Source organism: Lepidochelys kempii, chromosome 9 (genome assembly GCF_965140285.1).
Source record: "Lepidochelys kempii isolate rLepKem1 chromosome 9, rLepKem1.hap1, whole genome shotgun sequence".
Taxonomy (NCBI): Eukaryota; Metazoa; Chordata; order Testudines; family Cheloniidae; genus Lepidochelys; species Lepidochelys kempii.
In genome coordinates this window covers 18,424,626-18,436,607 of record NC_136388.1, presented here as the reverse complement: position 1 = coordinate 18,436,607, position 11,982 = coordinate 18,424,626, and the positions used below count along the sequence as shown (strand labels likewise).

The window sequence follows — 11,982 nt, the reverse complement described above, 5'->3', positions numbered from 1 at the left end:
TGACAAATCTAAAAGTAATTGACAGGAGTAATCTGGAAACAGATTGTTTAGTGCAGTATAAGGTGTATGGCTGAGTAATGGGATGCAACTGAGACAATTTATTCTGAGTAGTAGGAGAAGCTCCTTAATAGTGAAGCTGTGGCTTCAATCTTTCAAGCTAGGAGGTAGGAATCACATTGCTGGACAAAATTGTAGAAAATGCACTGTAGGGAATAATTCTACACTGGCAGGAGGTAGCCTAAATGCCCTGAGAGGTCTTTTTTATCTGTGACCACTATGATTTTGTAACATAGCTATAATCTGTATTCTGCCTTTTCATATGTAATACTATGCATAGTATCAGTGTGTGCTACTTGGATTTTTTTTTTTTTTAATACTGTCATTCACTTTAGTGTTTTATTCGAGAATGGGCCGGCTTTCTGATTTTATCAGTCGCTACCTTGTTAGACTGCTGTTACTACTCAAACAAATCCAGGGTGAAAATGGCACAGCTATCTGACAAAGTATAACGATGATACAATTATATGATTCAGCCACTAACGACAGTTATCTGCTGAGAAATAGGGAACTCTCTGTGCCAACCTTTTAGTCTTGTTTATACCATACTTGCCTGTCCAGAGACATCCCCCAATGTTAGAATAGCTTCATTTTCATCATGAGGGTTATACCAATAGTCCATACATATCACTGTTCCCTGGAGGCCATGCAGCCTGTACTGACAAGACAATCCTTGCTTGGAATTCAGATCATAGAAGCAGATTTCTTTGTTCGTAAAAGCAATAGCTATCTGGAGGAAGGAGATGGGGAGGGGTAGAACAACATTGCTAGATTAAGCAGTTAAAATATCCTTTAATATAGGACAGATTGTATATATAATCTTTAATGAACTGGTCAAAATTATAGGAAGACAAATTTGCAACAAAGAATCTCCAATTATTTTCTGGAACATTACAGCCTACATTTAAAACTCCTTTAGGTTACCTTTCGGAATTCTAGCAATCAAACTGGCTGGCAGGAATGTTCATTCCAAAACTGAACTTTAAATTCAAAATTGTAAGTATTAAGATTATGCAAACGTGATGCTAAGAGTTACTCTCATCCAGCCAGGGCAGGTAGCAAAAATGTACGAGGATAGGGAAGATTCAAAAGTCTGGAAACTTCCTCTCAGTAAAACTCTGTGTTCAGGCTATTCCCAGTCAGTATAAGGTCCCTATATCCCTGTGCTAACCTGTGCTTAGACCAAGGCACAGAATCAGGGAGCCATAACTGGCTCCTTGAGAGAGTTGCACATTATGTTGTACCAGTGGGAGCTGAATGTAGCAGGGGATCTGCCCCCATCAAGTGACCGATGTGTCCAATCAAAACAGCTTCAATTTTTTTAATATCAAATACTTGCAACAAACTGAGCAAATGAACTATGAACCAAGGTTTGTTTGCAAATATGATCTAATGTATCATTTTGACTAAAGATTAAAAGTGAGAAAGTTGCAATGTGTTCTGACAATTTAGGAACTGAACAAAAGGTTACAATTTCTCTGAAAAGTGTAAATTGTTCATCCAGCCCTAGTAAAGATACGGTAACTAGTTAAAACACATCTGAATGTACCGCATGCAAATCCAGTGACTGACTTTCAAACTCTTACAGATCCTACCGGTATCTGAGCATTGAAGCTGCTATCCTCTTAACACCTGACTTTACAAATGTCGCTAAGCTTTATTAGGGGATATCATTCTTAGACAAAGTAACCACATGGAGCTTCATTTAATATAAAGTATGTGGCTAGTCCATTGTTAGTGTTCAGGGATATATGGCTTGTCTACACTTACAGCACTGCAGCAATTCAGCTGCGCCACTCTAGCACTTAGCAAAGAAGCTATCTGTGCTGACAGGAGAGCTTCTCCCATTAACATGGGTACTCCACCTCCCCAAGAGGCAATTGCTATGTTAAGGGGAGAAGCCCTCCCATCAGCAAAGCTCTGTCTACACCAGGAGTTTGGCGAGTGTCACTGCTCAGGAGTGTGGATTTTCCATACCCCTGAATGATGTAGTTACACCAACATAAGTTTGTAGTATAGACCAGGACTAGTTATGGTCTCTCAGTTTTTGGGATAACATGGGTTGAAAGCAACAAGGAAGCACGTTCAGCTCTCAGCAAGGTGTAGATATGGGGAGGGAATACTACTGCTTTTAAACAGTGCCCTTTCTAGCTGATCTAAGACCCTGTAAAGGGAGCCCTTTCAAACTCTCCTTGACCTAAGGATGGCAGTTTTGGGGTGGGCCATAAGAGTGAATGGGACTGGAATAAGATTTAAAAGAGGGGGTGTCTGACTCTCTGAAGGTCACAGAAGATACCCCAGGACCTAATGACATGAGTGGGAACTTCCTTATTTAACTGTGTAAGCTGGGTGGCAAGGGAGTTACCCAGAGTTACTGCCAAAGCTACTGGAAGGGGTGGATATTTTACTCCTTATCTATACATCTATTTTGTTGCTATGTTTTTCCAAGCTTATGACTGTGTGCCTTTCACTTAATAAAGATGTCCTTGTTTCTGCACAGTCTAAGTGTTTGAATGTGTGGAAGTTTTGCCTCTTAAAGGCACCCAGGGAGGTGCATTTAGTTTCCCCTGGTTTCTGGGTGCTGGTTTACTTATTTGCCAAGAGGGATTCTACAGACTTTGAACCCAGCACTTTTGGCTGACATTCACCACCTGGCAAAAGTGCAATAGTCTTCATCATTCCTCATGCTGTACTGGTCTGGCGAATAACCAGAGAACTTCAGCGGTTATCAATTTCATATTTTACAAGTACTAACAGACTTTTTAAAAAGGGGGTTTTATACCTTGTTTACATTTGCTAGCGAGACCAGCGTTGTCACCCAGAGATCTTTCAGTTTGATAGCTTCTGTAGTAACCTGCAGAGTTCTCTGTAGCTTTAAGTTTTCTCCCCAGACTCCCAGCAATCCATTTCTACTTACAGTCAGGTAACAGCTGGAGCCTTTCAAAAAAGTTACTTTTTGAATTATATCTTTGTGGATGGGTGAAAGAAGTCGGAGATTCTTCCACTGGGGAATGACTGATGATCTCATTCGTTCATCCTTCTCATTAAGGTCTAAGAGCATGAAAGAGGTCACTTTGTCCCAGTCAATGATACCATCTCGGGTCAAATCTATCTTATCAAACATCTCACCAAATTCTTCTTTAGTACTTGGTCTGATCACTGCACACATCTGCTCTGTGAACTCTTCTCTAGTCATGACCACTCTTCCATTTAAACCTGGAGACTTCAAAAAGGACAGAGTGAGACAACAGTAGTTGCACTGGTGCCCCCTTGCTAACAAGCAAAAACATGGATTTGCCACAGACCAAGTGGTAATCTTACCCGTGTATCTAAAGGCACATTCAGTTTGTAATAATGAACTATTTTACAAAACCTGATCAAAGGAGTCTGCCCCTTCACAAGAGGGTCATGTAGATATTTTAACAATGAAATATCTGTATAACACACCAGATTGACAGCCCTGGAGTCAAAGTTCTCTAGACAGCCAGGATAAAATTTTCCTTTGTGCAGAGGACCAAACACAAGGCCACATGCACCACTTAACCCTTGTGGCTCTCTGCACAGGGATGAATATCACCCATCACCTCCCCCCCCCAAAAGAAAATTCTGCTGAGATTGATAACAAAGTTGCAATGGTGCATTTTATTTTAAACTGTGGACCCCTGTGACCAAAACCTCTTTGCATACGGACTATTGAATAGCTGTCAGATCGTAGTGATTTTTAGTCACTGGGCTGGATTTGACCTGGTGAACTTGGCTGGAAGGCTCTGCATCTTATTACTAATCTCCTGAGCCATTCAGTCAACTCTGCAAATTTTTTCTGAGTCCATTCATTTGCTCATGCCATCAAATTAAGTGTACTTACATTTTTTTTTAAAAAAGGCTCTGAATGCAATACCTCATGCAAGCTCACTATTGCAATTAGTTACTGAAAAAACAAGCAGATGCTGACACATCCGTTTTTATATTAAGTAAAAAAGATAAAAGAAATGAAAAGAAAAAGTAAATTCGTTACTTTGTGGAAAATCAGGTTTAATTATTTCTCCTATTTGCATCCCATTAGTATTTCTTTGTTACCTATCTTGTTTTTCCATGTCTCACATCAATGACACTCTATCCTAGAATGCAAATTATCTTGTATTGACACAGGAACTTTTATTTTACTTTTGTGTAGGAGAACAGGGATCTCCACTTTTGTGGCCTGATTTTCAAAAGTGCTGCACCGTGCCCACAGTGAGGGCAGTAGGAGTTCTGGATGACCAGCACCTTTGCAATGGTGATGAGGTGACAGGGCCAGCCCACAACATTTTGGCACCTGAGGCAGGGAGCTCAAATGATGCCCCCATGTCCCCTCGCTTGGGCCAAAACTTTGAGAGGTCTCAATTCTGCCTTCTTCCTGTTCTACTCCTCTCTTGGTACTGCTCTGCTACCTACCCCAATAAAAGAGAACTAACAACTTAAAATGCCTTGTTCAAAAATTTTAAGTAACACTTAACTTTCAAACGCCTGAACAGCAAATGTAACTTTTCTTGTCTGCATAGTAAACACTGGCATTTTTATCGGTTTGAATAATCAAAGTGGTGCTTTCCGTGCCTTCTTGGTTGCAAAGATTTGAACTGCTTCCTGCTGAAGGTCAACAGTCTGGACCAGCTCATGCTCTGCTGAGATGGCTGCAAGGCCGACCAGCCTCTCCTGTGTCATTGTGGAGCATAGATGTGTTTTTATTAACTTCAGCGTGGAGAAGTTGCGTTCTCCACTGGCAACTGTTACAGGAAGTGTTAGAAGTATGAGCAGAGCAACAAAAGCATTTAGAAAGACAGTGGTCATCTTATCTGTGCACATATATTCCAGAACAGCCTTTGGCGTTAATCCTGCTGAAATGTATCTTGAAAGGGCTTTCAGTTCATCGCCTAAATCACTTGAATCAATATTGTGCATGTCATCATGTGTCAACACTGTCTCTAGTGCCCTTCATTGATGGTGTAGGTCTTCTTCAGGTATAGTGAGGCGTTTTGGAATATCATACAACATCCCAAATATACTGCTGTTCCTTGAGCTGCATGAAACATTCTTCAGCTGACTGTATTGCACAATCTAGCACCTGGTTAAAAAAATTCCACTTTGAATTGTTGTTTGGGGTCTCTTATGGGATTATCCCATGCCTCGTAATCAAAATGTCATCTTCTTCAGTGATTTTTGTATTTTTGAATGGGTGGGAAAATAGCTTCAGTGTCAAGTTCCTCTGCCAACTTCTGTGCACTCTTCAGAACGTTTTGAAATCCCTCATCTGACCGGTAAGACTGTAGGTATGACTTTGCTTTGTCCATTTGTTCCATTGCTCCAGATATATCAAGGTCAACACCTTGGAGTCTCTTGCTTACAACATTTATTTCAAACAGTGTGTCATGCCACAACACTAAGCCACACAGAAATTTGAAGTTATGTATATTTCTGGTGATTCCACTGTTCTCCTACAAACAGTTCCCGTCATACCATTATCCTCCATAATGGCAACTATGGCATCATCTATTTTCCCAGTTTGGTGTTTGATAGGCTTTATCGCCTCCACTCAACTTTCCCATCATGTGGAACTCAGTGGTTTCAGTGTCAGAGAGGATGTTCCCAAATGTTGCTTCAAAATTTGCCATCGATGAGGTGATGCAGAGAAAAATACATAGATGCTTGGAATTACATTAAAAAATCCAGCAGCCTCACTAGAAGCTGACGCTGCATCACTGACCCCCAAGTTCAATGAATGAGAACTGCATGGGACAAAAAAACGCTCAAGGGTTTAACTCTTGGATCCGTGTCTGCGCTCCTCTGTTCTTTCCTCTTATGTTGGCACCAATATCATAGCCCTGACCTCTCATGTCAGCTATCACAATTCCCGTATCTTCCAGCTTTTTAAGAAGCACATTTGTCATACCAGCTCCTTTAGTATCATCAATGTCAATAAATTCTAGAAAATTCTAGAAAATGCTCTCTGACCGTCACCATTGCAGGAACATTTTCACTAGGTTCTGTTGTTGTTACAAAACACACCATTAAAGTAATTTGTTCCATATGGCTGATGTCAGGTGTGCAGTCCAGAATAACAGAGAAATATCTTGCTGACTTCAGATCTGCCACAATCTTCTGTTTGACTTTTGTTGCCAGTAACTGTACGATCTCATTTTGAATGGTTTTTCCAAGGTAGTGGTGTGTGTACATTTCTTGGGTGGTGACTCTTCTTAGATGCTCCTGGAGTACAGCATCAAACTCAGCCATCAGCTCCATAATTTTAAGGAAGTTTCCATTGTTTGACACATACAGCTGATCTGAAGTGCCATGCAGTGCTAGGTTTTGGGTAGCAAGCATTCTCACAATGGCAATGAGCCTTTTCAGAACATTTTGCCAATAAAGAGACTCTGATGCAATCTTCTCTTGATGCTGATCATCTATGATGGCCTTTAACCTTAGTCTCATCTCAAACTCTTTCCACCTATGGAATGCTCTCTGGTGATATTATGCCTTCTCATGGCATGCCAGATTTCTAGCCAGATTTTTCCAGTCCTTTGTTCCTGTAGAACCCAGTGTGGCTGGAACATTAGACTGGAAGAGTTTGCAACAAAAACAGTATGCAGCATTTTGGGTTTTGAGTACATAAGCCATGGCCTCTCCACTTTGTCACCACTGGGGATTTCACGCCAGTAATGTGTTGGATGGAAACTTCTATTTTCATTTTCTTTGGGGAACATGAAGTTTTTCACTTGCTGTGGTCCACGCAGTACAAGGAAGTCCCTCAGGCTACTGCTCAAGTGGGTCTACAGTCCTGGATCATCTAGACTTAAGGAACTAAACTCAGCAGCAGCTGTTTCTTGCACCTCCACCACACTCTTCTCTGATCTACACTTTTCTTCAGGAATGTGCATGGTTGCGTCCATTTGAGATGGAGATATGGATGCTGCAGTAGCTGCCTGGTCACCTGCACTCTGACTAACTGGAAGATCAGGCATCTCCTCACCACTCACATCCTCACTGGGGCCAGAAGGCTCGCCGTGTACATTTGTGTCTATGTATCTCAGGAGAGGTCCTTCCTGCTTAGATAGAAAAGCTTCCTTTGCTTTCTTTCTTTTTCTGAATGCTGCCCCAGAGGTGCGTTTTCTTCTTTTACTCATGACTGCTGTTCTGTGCCAGCTATAGTGGCTCTCAACACTCAACTGAAGGGGACAAATAAGCAGGCTGGTAGCAGGGCCTTAGTGAGGGAAGATATCAGCGTCTTAAGGGCCTAACTGGCTCCTACTACTTCAGTTGACTGCCTGTTCTCCTCAAGTGGGTTCAGGGAAGCAGCAGGAAACAGGCAGCTCCCTGCGAAGCTGGTGTTAATCAGTCCAGGCTCCTGGGGGTGCTAGAGAGATACATAAGAGGCTCCTCCTCCTCTCTCTCCCTGCAGCTCCTGCTGCTTTCTGTTATTCCCTCTCACCTTTTCTCCTGCCTGCCTGTTATGTCTCTTGTGCCCTCCTTCCTCCAGCACAGCACTCCACCATCTCTGTGCATCTCAAGCAGAGAGAATACAGATGCACCAGCAGCAGACACAATTTTCTACATTCTGGGTCCTAGTGGTTCCCCCCCCCCCCCCCAGTCTGGCACCTGAGGCGGCCACCTCAGTTCGCCTTATGGTAAGGCCAGCCCTGTGTGGTGAACAGTTGTCCATCAGAAACAGGGCTGAGTCCCCCCTCATGCACACCTTGAGAATCTCATTGGGATACCTAACATCCCTCAGATGGTTACGCTCTCAACCTGGGGAGGATTGATAGCAGCAGCTTAGAAATGAAAAGTTCTATACCCATTCCCAATCTTGCATTTCCCAGCATCATATATTTACATCTTAATGTAATATTAATTCAGGAGCTAATTTAACATTTTCCCACTGTGATGTGTTCAGCATCAAGACATTGCCATGTAAATGAGACAGCCATCTCCAGGGATATGTTTTGTATTTACCCAATTTGATCTCAATTCACTGAGATGTTAAAATGTGACATGAGAAAGAGTTTGCTCCTTTTTTAGCCTAGGACTCTCAGAATATCAGCCATCCCTGCAGAGAATCACACGGCTTAGAAATTTAAAGATGCAGTACAGAGAGAGAGCTAAGCATGCTTTATTTAAAGAGCATTGAATATAAAGATTTTTTTGAAAAAAAAAGGTTCACTGGAGTCTTTTATTTCAAGATTTTTCATTTTTAATAGGCACAGCTCTTAGGCCTTGATCCTGCAAACTCATAGGCACATGCTCAATTTTAAGCAAATGAATAGTTACATGAGCTTAAGTGTTTCCAGAATCAGAGCCTTAATCAGGATAAATTGTCTACTGAGGTGCCCCAGTGAGAAGGATTCTTCTGTACTCCCTCTATTGATATACCTTCCTTTTATTTTCCCCCATCTTTTGATTCTGTGCTTCTCTGGTCAATTTGATTCAACTACTAAATATACTTTTAATGAAAATGTACAGCAGAATCACTGCCAGCTACTGTGAACAGCCTCTCAAGTAGATTGATATGTTGCTCCAGAACAGATGCACCAGTCTATCTTACTCCTCCACTATTTTCACCATCCACTGAATATGGTATGTTAATGAAAGATTGTAAGGAGGCAGACAGCATGTAACTAGTCTGCAGGTTGATGGAAAAAAACAAACCCCTCCAACCTTCCATCCCACATCAGTGGTTTCACTTGTTTATTAAAATTTCAATTATATTATTTTCTGGATGGTTTTCTGCCTAAGAGTCTGGGATAACACAGTCTTTGAAGCATGGGCGGCGTGTGAACCACCAGCTGGGGGAGGCTAGCCCTCAGCCCTGCCCCTTACATCCGAAGCCCCGCCAGAGCCAAGCCTGAGCTTCCATCGATAGGGCTTTCAAGATGGCAAGAGGTGGGACACCACCTTCTCAAAGCACATACAAATGCAGAAAGTGATCCAGGATGAAATTCTCTGGGTTGAAACCAGTAGGCCTTTCGTCCTGTCTGCTACTGCCACAAAGAGCTGCATGGATTTACAGACTAGCTTGGTTCTCTCAGCGTGGAAGACCAGGGCAGGTCCAGCATGTGGAGACTCTGCTCCTCTGCATGCTTGTGCAGTTTTGGGAAGAAAATGGGTAGGAAAATAGCCTGATTACTATGAAACTACTAGACCACCTTTGAGAGGAACATTTGGGGGGGAGGAGAGGGGGCAGTTGAACCTTGTCCTTAAAGAACACTGTATATGGGAGGATCTGACAGAAGGGCTCTGATTTCTGAGACCCTCCTGGATGAAGTATTCGCTACTAGGCAGCCAACCTTCCAGGAGAAAGACAACTGAGGGCACAATGCCACTGGCTTAAAGGGAGGGCCCATGAGTCTTGAGAGGACCAGGTTTAGGTCCCAAGGTGGGATAGGTTTCTGAATTTGAGGGTAAAGTCTCTCTAACCCCTTGAGAAAGCAAATGGACTTTTCATGTGAGAAGACCGACCTACCATCCATTGGAGGGTGGAAGGCTGAGATTGCTGCCAGATGCACCTTGATCGATGAAATGGCTAGGCCCTGTTGTTTCAGATGGAGCAGGTATTCCAACACCAACTGGAGGGGTGACCAAGTTTGTGAGAGGCCACACAGAAAAACGCTCCCATTTGGCTAGGTAAGTCACTCTAGTGGACCATTTCCTACTACCTAGCAAGGGTTGGCAGATTTGTTCTGAACATGTCTGCTCCACCAGGTTCAACCATGGAGCTTCCATATGGTCAGGGGGATGGCCCTGAGGTTCGGGTGGAGCAAGCAGCCATGATCTTGCGAAGTCAGGTCCAGGAGGGGTGGGAGCAGCAGCGGGGATGCTACTGGCAGATCCAGCAGCATGCCGAACCATCGTTGTCACAGCTATGCAAGGGCTATAAGAATAACCCTTGCTTTGTCCTGCTTGACTTTCAGAAGGACCTTGTGCACCAGAAGAATGGGCAGAAATACATAGAACAGGAGCTCTGTCCATGGTAGTAAGAAGGCATCTGAGAGAGAGCCTGCTATGACTGCGTAGAAAGCAAAACTGCTGACATTTCCTGTTATGCTTGGTTGCGAACAGGTCTACAAGGGGAAACCCCACCTCTGGAAGATGATCTGGTCACTTCTGGATGAAGGGACCACTTGTGGTGAGAAGAGAAAGACCTGATGAGGTGATCTGCCAGAGCGTTCTGGGCTCCCAGGAAGTGGGAAGCTTCAAGGTGGATGTAGTGTTTCACACAGAAGTCCAACAAGCAAATGGCCTCCCTGTCCGTGGAGTGGAATGGACATAAGCAAGCACCTGAAGAAGAATGTAATTGCAGGAAAAGACCATTTTCCTGAACTTGACTTAACAGAAGTTTCCGGAGCACAGGCCCTGGTTCTCATGGAGAACTTCAATCATCCTGACATCCGCTAGGAGAGCAATACAGCACTGTACAGACAATCCAGGAAGTTTTTGGAGAGTGTTGGGGACAACTTCCTAGTGCAAGTGCTGGAGGAACCAGCTATCGGCCATGCTCCACTTGATCTGCTGCTCACAAACAGGGAAGAATTGGTAGGGGAAGTAGAAGTGGGTGGCAACCTGGGCAGCAGTGACCATGAGATGGTTGAGTTCAGGATCCTGACAAAAGGAAAAAAGGAGAGCAGCAGAATACAGACCCTGGACTTCAGAAAAGCAGACTTTGACTCCCTCAGGGAACTGATAGGCAGGATCCCCTGCAAGGCTAATATGAGGGGGAAAGGAATCCAGGAGAGCTCACTGTATTTTAAAGAAGCCTAATTGAGGGTGCAGGAACAAACCTGCATTCTGATGTGCAGAAAGAATAGCAAATAAGGCAGGCAACCAGAGACCACAGAAATCTTTGGTGAGCTTAAACAAAAAAAAAAGAAGCTTACAAGAAGTGGAAACTTGGACAGATGACATGGGAGGAGTATAAAAATATTGCTCGAGCATGCAGGGGTGTAATCAGGAAGGCCAAAGCACAATTTGAGTTGCAGCTAGCAAGGGATATGAAGGGAACAAGAAGGGTTTCTACAGGTATATTAGCAACACAAAGGTGGTCAGGGAAAGTGTGGGACCCTTACTGAATGGGGGATGCAACCTAGCGACAGATGATGTGGAAAAAGCTGAAGTACTCAATGCTTTTTTTGCCTCGGTCTTCTCAGACAAGGTCAGTTCCCAGACTGCTACACTGGGCATCACAGTATGGGGAGGAGGTGAGCAGCCCTCTGTGGTGAAAGAACAGGTTAAGGACTATTTAGAAAAGCTGGACATGCACAAGTCCATGGGGCCAGATACAATGCATCCAAGGGTGCTGAGGGAGTTGGCTGATGTGATTGTAGAGCCATTGGCTATTATCTTTGAAAACTTGTGGTGATGGAGGGAGGTGCCGGACGTTTGGAAAAAGGCAAATATAGGGCCCATCTTTAAAAAAGGGAAGAAGGAGAATCTGGGGAACTATAGGTGAATAGTTTTATCTATCTGGGCTGTTGGTTGACATCGGAAGGTTCTATAGCCGAAGAAGTCACACACCAGATAGGTTTTGCATCGATGGCATTTCAGCATCTTCAGGGCCTCTGTCTGGGTGGCAGGATGCTGTGTGACAACTAAGATAAGAATGATAAATGCAGTAGTGATGATATCTCTGTTATTTGGAGCAGAAACATGGCCATTAACATCTGAGGAGAGGAAACTAAATAGGTTTTTTAAAGTTTTTTTAAAACAGGTGTCAAAAGTTACAGTGTATTTTTAACAGCAGTTGGTTTGATTTTGTCACAAATAAGAAGATACTTGGATGATCCCAGCAAGTTGCAGTCTTGCAGCAGTTGAGAACAAGATGACTGCAAATGGTGGGGTGATCTCCAACATGCTCAAGGTACGCTTTTAAAGAGAACTTAGGCTGAAGGAATGAGAATGAGG

At 43.3% G+C, this 11,982-nt stretch overlaps 1 protein-coding gene across 1 annotated transcript in view; it reads right to left on the bottom strand.

Moving 5' to 3' along the window:
- WDR49 (WD repeat domain 49) overlaps positions 1-11,982 on the bottom strand; it is a 76,583-nt gene that overhangs the window by 49,026 nt on the left and 15,575 nt on the right. The window contains exons 4-5 of the mRNA XM_073359476.2: positions 2,840-3,280; positions 611-787 (exon numbers count right to left, since the gene is read on the bottom strand). Of these exons, the coding sequence (XP_073215577.2) occupies positions 611-787; positions 2,840-3,280 (618 nt within the window). The remainder of the gene's footprint in view (positions 1-610; positions 788-2,839; positions 3,281-11,982) is intronic.